Source organism: Daldinia vernicosa, assembly GCF_022497035.1.
Source record: "Daldinia vernicosa strain CBS 139.73 unplaced genomic scaffold F5Y00scaffold_77, whole genome shotgun sequence".
Taxonomy (NCBI): domain Eukaryota; kingdom Fungi; phylum Ascomycota; class Sordariomycetes; order Xylariales; family Hypoxylaceae; genus Daldinia; species Daldinia vernicosa.
In genome coordinates, this window is record NW_025953993.1 from 71,240 (window position 1) to 88,808 (window position 17,569).

The window sequence follows — 17,569 nt, forward strand, 5'->3', positions numbered from 1 at the left end:
CAGCTCAACTAGCCAGATGTTACTATCGGTCAGCTCCGCTACGGATACCATCTCGCTAATACACTCTTTTGCTATCAGGCGCATACCGTGAGATTAGAGTTAGCTCTAGATACGCGCGGCGTGGTAAACCAGATAAAATAGGAAAGATTTTGGCACCTCCATGACGATCCTTGCTGTTTACTAATAAAGCAGCCCTGCTCCTCCAGTAACCTTAATAAGTTTCAAGGTTGACAAGATTGCTTAAGTGCTTGCTAAGCTTTCATCTCGCATTTAATAACGTATGCGTATAAGGCCTTTGCGCTGTCAGACTTTGCTCGACATACCATCTCGTCTGCGCATCCGAGCCTCCGAACGTAGTATCGTCCGAAATAATAAGTTCACCGACCACGACCTCCGATTACACCGGTGATATAATAATGAGACTCGAATACGGTCTGTATATCTTGACTACTTACCTTACTTAGGCAATATCTTGGTATCTACTTTACCTATCTTTGGTATACGTATCACTTCTCGAGTTTTATTCTTAGGATTTCCTCCCTACTCGCGTCCTCAATTCACAGTCGCCCCTCTCGTGCAAAATGGACGAGGATCAGGGTCCATCCCAAATCGTACCTCAACACGAACCAAAAAAGACCTTGAGCAGTCGACTTAATGGGGTTAAGAAGACGTTCTTTACGAAAAAGGGGCTTGTGGGTGACTACGATTATGCCTTTCTTCTTAGGCCAAATATACCTTTTATGAAGAGGTCCCGACAAGCTTCACCTTTCTTCGGCCTCAACGATAAGATGCCGGTCGTTTTGGCACTTGTCCTTGGCCTCCAGCATGCTCTAGCGATGTTGGCTGGAATTATCACACCTCCCATTCTCATGTCGGGATCGACTGGTGTTAACTTCCCTGTCGATATGCAGCAGTATCTAGTTTCCACGGCACTGATCGTGTCTGGTATACTCTCCATGATTCAGATCACTAGGTTTCACATCTACAAGACGCCGTGGGTAACCCTGTTTTCCCCTAGTGTTGCATTCGTTATCGCGACATAATTCTCTTCCACACTCACGAAAATATGAGACTTACTAGCGCATATAGATATTATATCGGAACAGGACTTATCTCCGTTGTCGGTATCTCATTTTCCATCATCCCCGTCGCCCAAGGGGCGTTTGCGCAAATGTACGCCAATGGTTTCTGTCCGACTGATGCGGACGGCACGAAGCTTCCATGCCCCGATGCTTACGGCGCGCTTCTCGGGACCGCGGCGGTGTGCGCCCTCATCGAAGTGCTCATCGCTTTTATACCGCCTAGCATCATGTTGAGAATTTTTCCTCCTATCGTTACCGGTCCGACGGTGATGGTAAGCCTTACCGCGTTTTACGGGTTGAGTATCTCGCTAATTTTCTATAAAGCTAATTGGAATCAACCTCATCGAAACCGGTTTTAAGAACTGGGCCGGAGGCAGCGGACCCTGCGCGGACGCCACGCACACGGCGTTCTTCGACGTCTGTCCGAATGTAGGCGCCCCTCACGCCTTGCCATGGGGGTCGCCAGAGTATCTTGGTAGGCTACTATTTTCATCAGCATAAAGAGAATTATTAGTATTAATATGTCCAACTACTAGGTCTCGGTTTCTCCGTCTTTCTGACAGTAATTCTCTGCGAACGCTTCGGAGCTCCGATCATGAAGTCTACGAGCGTCATAATCGGTCTCCTCGTCGGCTGCATTATCGCCGCTGCGACGGGCTACTTTGACCGTTCGGGAATAGATGCCGCCCCAGTCGCCTCCTTTGTATGGGTTCACACGTTTAAGCTTACCGTGTATGGACCCCTAGTCCTGCCTGTGCTGGCAGTTTTCATCATCTGTGCGTGCGAGTCTATCGGTGACATTACGGCCACATGCGATGTGTCTCGCCTCGAAGTAGAAGGAAGGATGTACGAATCCCGTATCCAGGGTGGTGTGCTAGCAGACGGCCTGAACGGCATTCTCGCTGCTCTTATGTCGATTACGCCCATGTCTACCTTTGCCCAAAATAACGGAGTCATCGCTCTTACGCGCTGCGCGAACCGGACTGCTGGATACTGCTGCTGGTACGTCTTTAATTTCGGTTTTTAGTGTTACCTTTTTTTTATATATATCTCTTTTTTATCAGTCTTGATACTAATGGTTGGGCGGGGAAAGCTTCTTACTTATAATAATGGGCATTTTTGCGAAATTTGCCGCCGCTCTCGTCGCTATCCCTTCTCCCGTTCTCGGGGGTATGACTACGTTTCTGTTCTGTTCAGTGGCCGTATCGGGCATAGCAATCATAGCGAGGGGAGTTCCGTTTACTCGCCGAAATCGATTCATTCTGACTGCCGGATTGTCGATAGGATATGGAGGTTGGTTTTGTTCCTCTTACCCCTTAATCTCCCTTCAGCCCTCTCTATGGAGAATATTTATAGAGTATGTTCATGGAGTATGCTAACGTATACAAAATAGCGACTTTGGTCCCGACTTATTTTGAGAACGTCTTCAGCTACAGCGGTGACAATAGAAGTCTCCAGGGATTCCTAGATGCCATCGTGTTGATTATGGAGACGGGGTTTGCCGTTACCGCGTTCGTCTGCATCATCCTCAACCTCGCGCTAGAAGAGGAGATAGAAGAGACGGATGAAAAGTTGGTGGCTACCGACGAGCCTATATCATCTAAGGGCCTGGTAGGTAATCGTCAGAGCCTAGATAGTAGTAGGAATGCCTCGGGTCATGAGAAATAGGGCTGATCAATGCCAGTAACGTGCGTTTTTATTGTAGCTATACCTTAAGTACCTATATGTATAATGGCGAATATTTGAATACGAGTATATATTTTTAACATGTCATGAATGGGTGTAAATAGATACCCTATTAGACACGTAATTAAATTCACGTATTTATGTCCATTTAGTTTTTAGTCGTCTGTCTTATACAAGTTCGAGGCACTGTATACCTACGTAACAGGTACCTAAACTAAGTGGACCGTAAGTGTCGATATTTATATCGAGGTTTACACGCTATCGGATAAGCACTTACCTTGTGTATGCCCCCATGTAGAACGGCCCCTCTAGGTTAATCGGTATAGCGGGAAAACGGATGAGCCGAACTTTCATTTTCTCATATCGAATCGATCAAATCGTTCCATCCCACGATCCCACATCTTGGACAATCCGGCGTTGAACCTCCATACCGGTACGTTCGAGACCCATGCGCCTAGCTTTGTCCCTTGACCAACGCAATTGACGACATGAGCTGCAGTCAGTATGCGCCTTCGGCCTCCCGGATATCTACTCCGTCCTTCCACTCTCGGTAATGTCTGCTGGCGGTGCAGTCAACAGCTAAGCTATAGGAATTTGCAATTTACAAGGACCTTCGCCCACGCCGCTCCCGTAGCACCGAAGCAACAATCTCGACTGAAGGCCGGGTACTTTTTATCTAACAAGATTCTACCTCGACCCCATGATGGTTCAACTCCCCAGTCGTTTGAGGCCTCAAACGCCCCCGACGAAGCCAGCAAAGCTACCACCACGGGCCAAGTAAACCAACATCTCCCTCACCGGCGACGTCAAGCAGCAAAGCGCCATGCTGCCAATATACCTGGTTCAGCCCCACCAACTGATACTGAAGGTCCTCTTCCGCAAGATGCCTCATCCGCACTCACGACGGAGTCTACGAAGCATCCCGCCAATTCTTTCCGTCGACAGTTGTCCCTTCTCCTTTCCCTGTCGAAACCTCGTCTTACCGTCCTAGTCGTTCTCACAGCTATGGCTCCCTATGCGCTATACCCCGTACCGGCCTTTCTCTCTCCGTCTATCGGTCTAGACACGCCCTCCCTCTCGCCCTTAACCCTGACCTTTCTTACGACCGGCACCGCGCTCTGCATCGCCAGCGCAAATGCTCTCAACATGCTCTACGAACCAGCTTGGGATGCCAAGATGACGCGCACACGAAACAGACCCCTCGTTCGCGGCCTCTTATCCGAACGCAGGGCTCTCGTCTTCGCCGTGCTCGCCGCCGTTGCCGGAGTCGGTAGCCTTTACTTCGGCGTAAATCCCACAGTCGCCTTCCTCGGTGCTGCTAATATCGCGCTCTACGCCGGAGTTTACACGCCAATGAAACGCGTCTCATGGCTGAACACTTGGGTTGGGGCGGTCGTCGGAGGCATACCGCCGCTTATGGGTTGGGCTGCGGCAGCTGGTGAATCCGCGACGGGAGACGGATCATTTCGCGAACTTCTCTTTACGAGGGATGCGATCGGCGGGTGGCTGTTTGCCGCGCTCCTGTTTGCTTGGCAATTTCCTCACTTCATGGCTCTGTCGTGGCCTATAAGAGAAGAATACAAAGCGGCCGGCCACAAGATGCTGTGCTGGATCAACCCTGCTCGCAACGGACGTGTGGCGCTAAGGTATAGCTTGTTATTCATCCCGCTGTCTATCGGGCTCTGCGCCGCAGGAGTAACAGAGTGGAGCTTCGCGGTGACAAGCCTACCGGTCAATTTCTGGCTGGCGCGAGAAGCGGTGCGGTTCTGGCAACAGGAAGGCTTCAAGGGGAGCGCGCGGGGGTTATTTTGGGCTAGCGTTTGGGCCTTACCAGTCATCATGGTACTCGCTCTCGTTCAGAAGAAGGGGATGTGGGGGCGAGTTTGGAGAAGCATCGTTGGAGAGCCAGATCTCGAGGACGAGTACGAGGACTGGGTCGTAGACCAAATCAACCAAGAAGCTGAGGCCGCTGATGGTGAGGCCCAAAAAGTAGCGCCTCCTATTGGGTCTAAGTGAGGTAACATCCGAGTCCGGCTTCTGCGAAGCTACTCGAGACGGCGGCCTAGAACGAACCAAAAATTAATATGTAACATATCTTGTCGAATGTATAAGAGGGGTTTTAAAACGACACCTGGTTAAGCATATTGCATTGTTTAGATGCGTGCAATCGACACGAGATCAGGATAATCACTCGAACTAAGGAACGGGCGCACTATCGCAATTCCTACGATTCTCACGTAGCTGAACGATCTAATGATTAATACTCTTATGTCTGGCCATACCTAGGAACCCCTTATGAGCTCAACCAAGAAATCATCACCCTTAATCCTGTGGTATCTATGCAATAAAGATCTAGTATACAGTGCATTGGATAGTCATAAGTTTTCCGGCGCAGAAATGCAGTCATTAGCTGGTAGACAAATACCTCGGGCCCAGCAACCCCAATCCCCTAGTTTTGATCCGCGACGAATAAAGGAGGGTTGCCATAGTCGATATCACGACAAGATCCCCCCCGAACAATTATAAAGGAGCGTAGACTCGTTCTTTTAGCGGTCCAATCTTCATCCGCTGTACTCTCTGTAACCCCATACCGCCCAGCATCTTCCTCGCAACGACGAGCTGCTCGCCGGCAGTTCCCTCGCCTTCCCACCCTCCTTTATATTCCCAAGACTCGCCATGCAATGCTTACGCCGTGAACGCCTAGGCAGCAATGCTGCAGTCAGTTAAAAGAAAAGGAAAGTAAAAGTAAATAATAAGTAGTGCGGTTGACAATGAGCAACATTGGCCGCGCCCGATCCGTTAGAAAGTCGCAAGTCCAGATTTTGTAAGTTGGGAAACCGTTACGACGGGGTCATGAAAATGAATGCGCTCCAAGGTAGAAAGTAGATAACGAGCGGAAAGCTGAATGCGAAATTATGAACATCGACCCCGGTGACGCCAGATTATGTCTTATTCACATGCCGTGAGCATGACCGCCGTTGTGACCCGGTCGATTAATTATGGCGTCGATACCCATGTCGACGCTAGGGAGCCTCTGCCCATCGCCCATATAAGGAGAGCCTCCCTGAGAATGAGAGCCGTGCATCGCGTTGCCATAATGAGCGGCAGCGGCCGTAGAGGAGACGGAAGAGCCGTAGCTGGAGGAGAGCCCGCCGGCGCTAGTCGTGTAATTGGCGCCGTACGGGTTGCTGCTGAGAGCCATGGGATGCATGGCGCCGCCGTAACCGCCACCGTTACTGCCGCCCGAGTGCGAGCTAGACGCTGTCGTCTCGGGGCTGCTGTAAGAGGCGTCGAGGTCATCTACTGGAGTCAGACCAATGCCTGAAATGCCGCTATCGTCGTCATACCCATGCATTGGATGGCCAGATTCCAGCCTCTCCCGTCGCGCTGCTGACCGAGCTGCCGACTGCAAGTTCTTCAGACCGTTATTCATGCACTATAGCAAAGGGTGCCATTTTCTTAGCCGACATTCCCAGCAAATCCACGTAAAAGAAAAAGGGGAAATAAACTAACCTTGGCCTCGACAACAAGCCACTTCTCTCCCGTGCGCGCTGCGAGCGGCTGCCAGATTTCTTTGCGCATGCTCATATACTCTTTGGCCAGACGCTCCAGCTTCCTGTTGTCCCAGTCATCGGCGCCCTTTCGTTCCATCAACCGCTCGTGGCGCTTCCGGCAGGCGTTAGGCGACTTGTTCGGAAAGTAGCTGCTTTGGATCTGAGCCCAGTTGAGGCCCTGTTGCCTTGCCGCCAACAAGTTCTGATCATCCTGGACAGTCCAGGCTCCGGAAGAAGGACGATTAGGCATCGGGGCCTGAGTCACTACGTCTGCCGGGTAGCCATCGTACGGCTGAGCCTGCATGGGGGGCTGCGCCGACGTCGAGGCGATATTAGGGTAATATCCTCCCGTGTTTAAGGGAAGAGACGGTCGTGTGCTGTAGATGGGGACCGGAGCCGACGGGGCGAGGGATACGGGCATGGCGTTCGGGTTCGAGTAGCGGTTATGGCTCGAGCTGGACGAGCGGGTGTGCTTCGGCATATTCATTGGTGGTAGGCGTAACGGGGAGATTACATATAAAAACCAAAATGTAAAATGTAGAGAAGCAGGATTACCAGGCAAAGGAAAGGTATCAGTTCCGAATAGACGGGTAGGATTATTAGAATTATCGATATCTGGGTTGATTCCCCACGTCTTCTCGGAGAAGCGTTTGGATAGGTAAACCTTTTTCTTATCTTTCAGCCTCGCCGGGAGGAGAGGTAGTTACCAGGAAAGGCAATGACAAAAATTTGAGGCAGCTAGGTCGATGACTCGTATCAAACGAATGATGATGAAACGAACGAGGCTGTCGAGGGAAGATAGAACAAGGAAACAAAACGAGAACAGCTTTTAGTTAAGAGAAGACGGAAAAGAAATCGGCCGTTTGATGCTGTAGCGAGAGGGTCCGGGAAGGGAAGGCAATAAACGAGACCAGGTCGCGAAATGGGCGCCGCTACTTATAAGGGTAACGGCCGCCTCGGACGACTCGGTTCCAACTAGACGAGGGATAGATAGAGATGGGTAGAATGACAAGTGCTTGCCCTGCTACTGCAACGCGAGACCCAGGACTGCGGATCTGAAACAAAACTGTCATGGCGACAGAGGCAGATCTGGAGCGATTGTCAGCTTGGGGGGGCGGACATGCAAGCCGTAGTCATGAAACCTGGGTTGTGTATCTGAAAGAGTGGATAGGCTCTATGTAGGCCGTTGATATTGGCTGACGAGCTTCGGGATGGCGTCTGTCTGGAGTTGGGCGGCTACGGAAAAGTGGCCTGGTGTGGAGGGCGGCTAATGGGTATACTGTATAATGGTACATCCAAGGGGGTTTTGGGGGCACATATCTGCACGTATCTGCAAGCACCTACACTATACCGAGATGGAGATGGGCCGGAATTCCGGTCGAAAAATAGCAAAGAGAGCGGATAGTATCAGTAGCCGCCAGCCTTATAGGGTAGCTCTAGAGTCTAAGCGTTCGAGTATTCCTAGTTACGTACATGACTAGTGACTAGGTTAGATATTATGCGCGCGCGCGTGCCCTATTGCGACTACGCGGCGGACGACGTCGAAGAGGACATAAGGGAAGAAAAAGAGAGGGAAAAAAAAAAAGAAGCAACGTGGGTGGATTAGATCAGTATCGACACTATTAACCATCATTATGTCTAGCTTGCTAACACTCTGCCCACAACTTCATACCGTTTGTTATTATCTCCTTGAGATGAATGTCTTGCGCCTCGAGGAAGACTAATCGAGTAACATAAGATACCCTGTACAATACGAATACAACCCCCTCTACTACCACTTACACGTAACGGCTAAGACCTAAATTATCTCGCTAAAAAGATGAGAGTACGTAAACATCTACACCGGGAAGCGGGACGAACCGTCAGAATTGATACGTTACCCTCTTGCTGGTTTGTAGTATCACTCGAAGCAGCTCAAGATGCACGGCGGCAAAGCCAAGCGGAAGGGTACCTTGCATATGGAGACATTACGATTCCATATGCCATCATAATAAGACGAGGGGACTAGTAGATGAAGCACGGCCCCCACGAATAGACGCATACCCATGCGGACATGCAGCTGTCGATATGGTTCGACTCGCCCTTTTTGGACAAGGTGACAAGACCGATGAAAGGTCGAAATATAGTTGTACCAACATCGTAGACATGCAAATCTCAACAATCTTAGCAATCTCAACCAGGTTCACACGTTGTAAATATATAGTAATAAGTAACGTTTTGAAACAAGAAGAGCCGCTGTTTTGATGAAGATGGAGAGGTGGCATTGGACGAGAGGAAGGGAGTTGAGAGAAGGGTAAAGACGACCCCTGAAAAAAGAGAAGGGTGGGAAAAAAGATGGAGGCGCGCGTCTAAGATTTGACGCTAAAATAAACAACGATCGTCGTACCCGGGCGACAAAACATAGGTACTTATGTAAAGAAAGACAAATAGACAGGTAACTATGCCTAATCAAGCTTAGCCTCTCTAGATCCATACGTACATCTGTATTCTACCCAGCTTTTTGCCGACGACAGATGCAGAAAAATGCAAGACAAATGCAGACTTCGCATATCATTATTTTTGTCGGTGCTACGCTATCGGCGGTACTTTGCATCTATTCGCATCCACCACGGCGGGAATATCACGTGTATTTTCTTGGCCGTCCAGGGTCAATCTTCTCTTATTCGTCAGACCTTTTTAAAATAGACAAACCACTTTTTTCCTCTCCCACTCGCGCTTAGAATGTAATGTAGACTTGCAGACGGTAAACATCTTCGCTACGACATCAAAATAACCAGTGCACGAACTAAAGAAATGTTTGCGCGTATGAAGCCGGTAGCAACACTCCCTCGAATAATTTTTCGCTGTGCCTCGGAACTGTAGCGGCGGTTTCTGATGCAATGCGACGGCCCTGTCTTAGTTTAACTACCTAGGTACCCAGATAAGTTAATTATTAATCTTGGGGGTTACGGATGATGCCCCCTTTTTTTTCCCTTTGTCAGTCTTACCCTAGCTAGATCTGTTTATGTTACGTGGGCTCTTCGTCTTCCTGCAGCATTTTCCCTGAGGGGATTTGATGGGGGCGAACCGCTAGTTGCAGCTGATAAACGACATGGCTATATGCTACCATAGGAGGTCCATTTCGAGGCGGCTATCATGTCTCCCACTTAGCTCCTGAATCCTTCCCGCCACGCGTTTCAGAGAGCGTGATAACTCAGCTACCTACACCGGGCAGACCGGGACACATCGGCCACCTTCGAGTTAACGGCACGTAGAGGGGCAGATGCGCACATGGTAGCAGAGACCTACCTACCGGCCTTGAGAATCTACGACACCATGAGTGCGGGAGAGACGTTAGGCGCAGACCTAGCAATGATTGGATGTCTGAGCACGACTGCTGAGACGGCGGTACATCCTTCCGAAGAGTGCCGCTCGACAAGCGCCTCGTCTGCATACAGCCTTACCAGGAGACGTTCCTAAGTTATCCCGAAGTGACGGTCTTCCGCGGCAGGTCGGATCGTGTCTATTGTCTTGATCTGGTACTCTCCGGGCCGAGAGTCGAGACGTCTTGGCCGATACGAAGGCCATCTTGTGATATATCAAGGGTTAATGTTGAGGCCCGACTCGAGCAAAGCTGGGCGTAGCTATCAGTCTGCAATACCATATTCCATACATATAGCCCGTATGGAAGCTACCAACTCAACCGAAGTTTTGGTTACGGGCTGATGGCGGATATTATCACATCGCAATAACATCAACTTATGCTCACGTCCAACCGTTAAGCGTTGCCTATTAACCTAGTTATGAGTTAGTATATACCCTACATTTTTACCCAACGACGACCATAGTGAAGCGTACTCAGAAAGTAACCAACGTCATAATACATATCATGTCTCGACGCATATCCAATAACTTGACCAACTGCGGTCACCTAGGCCGTCTCTTAAATTTACCAGAATTCGCGGAGATGGATTTACCATATTAGAACGCGGAACTATAAGGGACCATCTATAAATCCCAGGACGAAACCACATCACTAAGGAGTCGATTTCGTCCCGCAACGGGAGAAACAAATCTCGAAGTTAGATATAAGCGCCGGTACGCTAACCCTCAAGCTGCACTCTATTGCGAGACTACTATCTGGTATTATATTTGATGAAGATATTAGTTAGATTACTCCGCATTGCTTCAAGTTCCAGCCGGATCTCTCTTACGTAGGGTATCAATAATCATCCTGGACTTAGACCAATAAATTGATACTAAGTAAGCGATGCTGTCCGAGATATGCCAGCTGAAATGCTCATCGATCGACCTCACGTGTGATTCTCCAATCCCAGACAGCCCTCTAACCGGGGCAATTCAGGCTAAATTCACAACCCCGGTCAACCTGGGGATCTTCAATTCGATGGAGAATAGCTCTAGCCAGACTTGTTGGCAATATGTATTACCCCGAGATACCCCACACTGGGGAGCCGTCTTCTCCAAGAATTTTTGAAGGTCGTGACCTCGTATCCAAGTCGCGGAAGAGAAGCTTCAAATAAGCGCGTCCATCAACTCGAGCAAGACGGTATCATAGTGAATATCTCGCAACCCATTCAACCTGCCATCTCGTAACTCGTTAACGACAAAGAGAACTCCGTTAGCTACCTACAAGTCATCATCCGGGAAACACGCAATGGTATAACCGGGAGTTGCTCTCACCAATCAACCAGGGTCTCGGCCGTAGCTCGGTACCCCAAGCTTACCTATTTATCCCGCATCCCGGTAATATCTTGATATGGGGTCCCCAGAGTCTTTACTCTGGATCTCTCTAGCATGTGGGTCAGATGCTATTACGCAGTAGCCTTCCCACACGTCGGTTTTCCGGAGTATGTAGAATAGCCTAGCCTATCCCCTGTTCCATTTACCGGTGTGTGTCCATGGCATTATTTATATCGGGACGTCCCCCAGACACCGCCGATGCACCGCTATCGTCTAACCCGTGTGCTGGTGGGCTGGATTGCTACTTCGATCTCGAGACTTCTTCTCTGTACGGTAATTTTCATCCAAGGAATCGAGGTCGACCTATGCAATAATAGTGCCCTTTAGAAACATTCGTATTCGGTCACAATGGTAGCTGGAGGCGACTCGGGCGCCGCCGCGTACAATGCGGCTCTCAAACGCCGCCAGGAGATGATGGGCGCGTCCGGTCCCATGGCCCTGGTAAAGAACTTCAAGGTGTTTAGGATCGCCTTGTTCGCTTGTATCGGCGGTATCCTGTACGGTTACAACCAGGGCATGTTCTCGGGCCTCCTCGCCATGCCCGCCTTCAAGTCTCGTAAGCATTAATCAAAAATTCAGGTTATTATCTGGTTCGCTGGCGGCGGCCGTATGCTGATAGAGCAACTATAGATATGGGCGAGTATGACCCGTTTGACGACTCGGCGGACCAGACGAAGAAGGGGTGGCTTACAGCTATCCTCGAGCTTGGAGCCTGGATTGGCGCACTGCTATCCGGGTTCATCGCCGAGGCCATCTCCCGAAAATATGGCATCCTGGTGGCGGTAACAGTCTTCGTCATCGGGGTCGTCATCCAGGCGACAGCGCAGTCCGGTGGGCCTAACGTTATTCTCGGAGGCCGCTTCGTTACGGGTATGGGCGTCGGTTCCTTGGCTACGATCGTGCCCATATACAACTCCGAGGTCGCACCCCCCGAGATTCGAGGTGCGCTCGTTGCCCTCCAGCAGCTCGCAATCACCTTCGGTATTATGGTAAGCTTCTGGATAGACTACGGTACCAACTATATTGGCGGCACAACTCTTGGCTTCCAGAAAGATGCTGCGTGGCTCGTGCCTATCTGCCTGCAGCTTTTCCCAGCGGTAATCCTCTTCGTAGGGATGATCTTCATGCCCTTCTCCCCGCGTTGGCTAGTTCACCACGGCCGCGAGGACGAAGCACGCAAAATCCTAGCCAACCTGCGTGGCCTAGCCGCCGACCACGAACTCGTCGAACTTGAATTCCTCGAAATTAAAGCCCAGTCACAGTTCGAAAAGCGAACCGTAGCTGAGCACTTCCCCCACCTGAGCGAGCTGACAGCGTGGAATACCTTTAAGCTTCAATTTGTAGCCATTAAGTCTCTGTTCCAGACGAAAGCTATGATCAAGCGTGTTGTCGTTGCCACCGTCACCATGTTCTTCCAGCAGTGGACGGGTATTAACGCCGTCCTGTATTATGCACCCAGTATGGAATTTCTATTTTGGTTTCTTCAGTTTGCCCAATTTCCCTCAATTTTAATAGTTGATATAAAAATCATTCTTACAAGTCCTACTATAGGTATATTCACTTCCCTCGGCATGAGCAATACCACTACGAGTCTTCTGGCTACCGGGGTCGTCGGTATCGCCATGTTTGTATTCACCGTACCTGCCGTACTCTATATTGATCGCATCGGGAGAAAGCCCGTACTAACGATCGGCGCTATCGGGATGGCTACCTGCCATATCATCATAGCCGTGATCGTCGCAAAGAACGCGAACCAGTGGGCTAGCCAACCTGCGGCTGGTTGGGCTGCCGCTGCCATGGTCTGGCTCTTTGTAATCCATTTCGGTTACTCCTGGGGTCCCTGCTCGTGGATTATCGTGGCTGAAATCTGGCCGCTCAGCTCTCGACCCTACGGAACTTCCCTCGGCGCTTCGAGCAACTGGATGAACAATTTTAGTGCGTCTTCTAGGGCCTTCAGCTCATTCCCATACTTTCGATGCTAACCCGTCCTCCAGTTGTCGGTCAGGTCACGCCAATCATGCTTAACAGGATCGGCTACGGTACCTACGTCCTGTTTGGCCTTTTAACATTTATGGGAGCCGGGTTTATCTGGTTCTTCGTGCCCGAGACTAAACGACTGACCCTTGAAGAGATGGTGAGTATCTGCGGAGCTACCGAGAGCCCTGGTTTTATTGTAGTATATTCTAACAGGATCCACTCATATTAGGACGTTGTATTCGGTTCCGAAGGCACAGCGCAGGCTGATTTTGAACGCATAGAGGAAATCAACAGAGAAATCGGACTGACCGCGATGCTTCACGGCCTAGCCGGTACTGCTAGCAACGGCGACGTAGTAGAGGAAAGGAAGGACAAGCTCGAAGATAACTAAGATGTTTGGGCTATCTTCGAGGTGGTCATAGAAAGGTCCGGCTAGTTAGGTGCAACTACTAGAATTGGTAGCGTCGGTGGGCATTCATGCAGAAAGCATTCTCGGATAGTTAAAAACTCGACTCTGGCGGAGTAGCCTATATAATATTATTACGAAGTCACCATTAATGAGCACCGTTCTTCCGGCCTGAGAGAACTCTGGTCGGGATGGCGAAATGGCTGGGTAAGACCCTTTGTGGGTTTTCTTGAGGAGGGAAGTAAGAGAAGTCCTTGTCCACCACAAAAAAAGATATTTTTTAAAATTTATATCGTCTAATTGCTTAGTTTTACGATTATAGACTCAGATGCCATCTTTGTGTCTAGAACGCTAACATCTAAGACAGGGTTATTATGCCCATTTATATATCGGCCTTCTGGCGTATGTAATTAAGGTGTCTGTCTATATATGCCATGCGTTATAGCTCTGCTTTTCCATTGATGCGGCAGGCGGGTTCCCCTATGGGATGATGGCGGTAAAAAGGCCGTCCGCAAGCCTCTACCAACTATACTAGTAAGAAGCAATGAGAACCCAGATAATGCTGACTAATCTGTAGGATCGATGACCAGGTAACGATTACAAACTGTTCTTACGGTAAATATTCTGCTCAAGAACGGGTTTCTATATGCTAACATCAACCGTTGTGGAAAATTACCCGTCGAGTTTTCATCCGTCCACGGGAGAATTAGGAATATAGAGAAGGCCGAATATATCATGTCGTCGGCAAGAAACCCGCGGTTTAAAGCTTGTGCCGCTTGTACCAGAGCGAAAAGGCCGTGTTCTAAGCGGCTACCCCGTTGCGACCGTTGCGAACGGAGAAACATCCCGTGTAGATATCCACCACCTTACCTGACGGCTCGAGACTACGCAGAGACGGACAGCGGGTCAGCAGCAACAGAAGCAAGCCTTACCCGCACCGGAGCGGCACTGCCGATTCACGTAGTCTCATTTGAACCCTCCTACCCTAAAACGAGCGAGGCGCAACCTGGGGATCCGTTCCATCCGTGTTGCGCAGGGTTCCCGGAGAATACGAAGACTCTTCCGCTGGGGCACGATTGGTTCTACAGGTCCGACTCGTGGACAATTTCACGCAGCAACACCCCCTCGTTTCCTACCGAAGCTTTTGATGTCAGAGCCTTGAAACAGTATATCACCACCGTCCAATCATGGCTGCGTCTCTGGGTAGCAACGGGCAGGTCGCCATTTATCCACCACCGCTTGTACAGCCCAAAAATGCCTCGCTGTGTCCAAGACGCCTATACGGCTTTGACGGCTTATCTCGCACGTACTCCCGAGAGCTCAGAGATCTGCTTCCAAATAATTCGAGATCGAGCCGAAGGACTTGTCGAGGAAGCTCAGCCAACGGGCGGATCTATGCCCCTGGATCCATTTGATCACCTAGCCCGCGTGCACGCGCTTTTCGTTTATCAGATGATTGGCCTGTTCGATGGCGATATTGAGTTGCGGGTCGAGGCCGAAAGTCGCATATCGACGCTTACCTCCTGGGTAGCAGAGATGTGGGATAGCGCAGAGCTGGATGCTAGTCTGTACTCAACAATGCTCGCTCTCGAACAGGATGTGGGCAGCAGCGAGGGCACACCAACTGCAGCCCCAACAGATGAGACAACAGCCTGGCGACGCTGGATATTATCAGAGAGCATCCGCCGCGCTTGGATTATAGTAACTATTACGCAGTCTATATACCTGCTCTTCAAAACAGGGTGGTCTCACTGCCCCGGTAGCGTTAATTGGACGCCTCGCGCCGGCGTCTGGGATGCCCCTGACCAGTACGACTGGTGTAAACTGGTTATGAGCGGTTCGGGGCCCTTGTTCATCCCGGGCCTACGCGCTGACGTGTTATATAAGGAGGCGTCCCCTTCAGAAGTTGACGAGTTTGGACACGCCGTATTAATCGCCGAGTTTGGATCGGAGAGTATGGCGAAATGGAAAGCCCATGCCGCGTAGTAATGCTTCACGCTCAGAGATACGATAACCTAGGTACATAACTGGGTCGACGCCTAAAGGGTCCAGAGTAAGACTTTGGAGTTGGCATATGCACGAGACACTTTGATACTGTATCAACTTAGCCCTCAGCCTTCGTAGCTACTTTACATCCGCTATCCGGAAAGGTTAGCAATATATTTAACACTTTCTTGCCATTTACATATATGTGGTATTCCACGATGTAATAGTTCGGTCGTTTAAATAGGTGAAATTTGAACTACCATTTGCTTCTCTCGGTCTCCATGTGCGACGTGATCTAATACCGAAAGATAGGCCAACATAGCTCAATAAATAATGTATATCCGAATCTTGAATTATGTCCCATTGCCGTACTGCCTTTCCTAAGGTTGTCATCGACTGCTAGTCACTAGTTTCCACGTTACAATATTCACAACATCCAATACCGCCTTTACAACTTAGTATTCCAAGCGGGATGGTGGTTTGACTTTCACCTACAGAATACCAGGGATGATGCCATATTTCTTCGGGATATATACGCCAGGAAACTCGAACCGATACCTCGACTCCTTGTTGTTATCCGATGCTTTCTTCTGCGCTACCGCAACGATGATGAATAACAACACCGACCAATTGATATGCTATATGATAAGTTGTTTAGCAGATTCACAACTTATGCCAACTCCAACTAGATGGTCGCAAATATTTAACCTTTAACGTTAAGCCGAAGCAATCTTGAATCGTGTAAAATGGCACAGGTGAACATGCCATATAGTCTTCATTTTTATTAATGCTCACTTTGCACAACTTTAAATCGCCTACGAGACTTAAGAAGTATTAATCAAGTCTTATATATTTAATTAATACTGCCACAATTTTTTCAACCAATTAAATACTTAAAATCGCCCCGCAGTTTGCGATTTTTCCTTTTGCCATTTTATTGCATAACGTTTATAAAAGGTGTAAATAATATAAAAAAATCATATAAAACGAGTTTTATTTAACGATATTAATTATTAAAACTTTTACATTATATTAAAATAAATTAATTAATTTTACCCGACTTTTAAAAAAAATATTATATTAAATTAAAACTTTTTTTTTAATTAAATAATTTATTTATATACATTTAAATTTAAACTTTTTATTAATTAAAAAATTAACATTAATATAAAATTAAAAATTTAATAAATTAAAATTATATAATTTAAATTTAATATATTTATATTTTTATATATATTTAAATAATTTTATAATAATAATAATTAAAACATTATAATTAATATTATTTAATAATTTTAATTAATATAAAAATAATAATATAAATTATATTTAAATCGGTTTTTTTATTATTATATTATAATAAAATTAAATAATTTTTATTTAAAAAAAAATACGTAATATTTTTTATAAATATTTTTATATTTTATAAATTATATAATTTTAAAATTAAAATTATTTATATAAAAAATATAATTATAAATAAATTATAAACTTTTTAATTAATTAAAAAAAATAAAATATTTACGTATTTATTATAAATATTATTAAATTAAATTAAAAATAATTTAATTTAAAAAAAAATTAACTTAATTTAAATAATAAAAAAATATATATAACGTAATTAATATATATACATTATATAAACATATTATATAATACGGTTAAAAAATTAAGTTTAAATTTTATATATTTTTTTTTTAAATTTTTTAAATAAAAAAAAACTTAAAAAAGCTTAAAATAATTAAAACATTATACCGTTAATATTAAACCGAACGAAAAAAAATATAAAATTTACGTTAATAAATTAAACGTTTTTTTTCGTTTAATTTAATAATAACGGCATATAACTTTAAAAAGGAAAAAAAAAAAAAAAAAGAAAAAAAAAAATAAATAAACGATTAAATTTTAAAAAAAACGGAGATAAAAACAGGAATAATATAAAATAATAATATAAACCTTACTTAAGCCTGCTTAAAAGTCGGGATTTTACAATCCCTTTTAAAGGAGGGCCCTCGGTTTATAAAAAATTCATCAAACGTACGCTAAGGTGTGGCTAGCCAATCAGAGGCCAGATTTCAGCTGTGGCGTCAGTTTTGCGCATAATCGCCGGGGGGGGGGGGGGGGGGGGGGGGGGGGCG

At 47.2% G+C, this 17,569-nt stretch overlaps 5 protein-coding genes across 5 annotated transcripts; 4 read left to right on the forward strand and 1 right to left on the reverse strand.

Annotated features, from left to right (window-relative positions):
- Positions 1-320: 320 nt before the first annotated feature.
- F5Y00DRAFT_201648 (Xanthine/uracil permease) lies at positions 321-2,850 on the forward strand. Its single transcript, XM_048005359.1, has 6 exons — positions 321-994; positions 1,090-1,354; positions 1,407-1,557; positions 1,619-2,084; positions 2,176-2,375; positions 2,476-2,850. The coding sequence occupies exons 1-6, from the start codon at positions 582-584 to the stop codon at positions 2,748-2,750; spliced, it is 1,770 nt and encodes a 589-aa protein (XP_047860275.1). The 5' UTR covers positions 321-581; the 3' UTR covers positions 2,751-2,850.
- A 287-nt stretch (positions 2,851-3,137) lies between these two features.
- On the forward strand, positions 3,138-4,924 carry F5Y00DRAFT_201680 (mitochondria protoheme IX farnesyltransferase). The gene has a single exon (XM_048005360.1). The coding sequence runs from the start codon at positions 3,273-3,275 to the stop codon at positions 4,782-4,784; it is 1,512 nt and encodes a 503-aa protein (XP_047860276.1). The 5' UTR covers positions 3,138-3,272; the 3' UTR covers positions 4,785-4,924.
- A 583-nt stretch (positions 4,925-5,507) lies between these two features.
- F5Y00DRAFT_201687 (uncharacterized protein) lies at positions 5,508-7,208 on the reverse strand. Its single transcript, XM_048005361.1, has 2 exons — positions 6,282-7,208; positions 5,508-6,204 (listed from the first exon to the last, which is right to left on the reverse strand). The coding sequence occupies exons 1-2, from the start codon at positions 6,807-6,809 to the stop codon at positions 5,722-5,724; spliced, it is 1,011 nt and encodes a 336-aa protein (XP_047860277.1). The 5' UTR covers positions 6,810-7,208; the 3' UTR covers positions 5,508-5,721.
- A 3,895-nt stretch (positions 7,209-11,103) lies between these two features.
- On the forward strand, positions 11,104-13,472 carry F5Y00DRAFT_201708 (general substrate transporter). The gene is made up of 5 exons (XM_048005362.1): positions 11,104-11,618; positions 11,693-12,520; positions 12,614-12,997; positions 13,057-13,196; positions 13,269-13,472. Exons 1-5 carry the CDS (start codon positions 11,411-11,413, stop codon positions 13,428-13,430), a joined length of 1,722 nt encoding a protein of 573 aa, XP_047860278.1. The 5' UTR covers positions 11,104-11,410; the 3' UTR covers positions 13,431-13,472.
- A 618-nt stretch (positions 13,473-14,090) lies between these two features.
- On the forward strand, positions 14,091-15,649 carry F5Y00DRAFT_248995 (uncharacterized protein). Its single transcript, XM_048009523.1, has one exon. It carries the CDS (start codon positions 14,181-14,183, stop codon positions 15,429-15,431), a length of 1,251 nt encoding a protein of 416 aa, XP_047860279.1. The 5' UTR covers positions 14,091-14,180; the 3' UTR covers positions 15,432-15,649.
- The last annotated feature ends 1,920 nt before the right edge of the window (positions 15,650-17,569 follow it).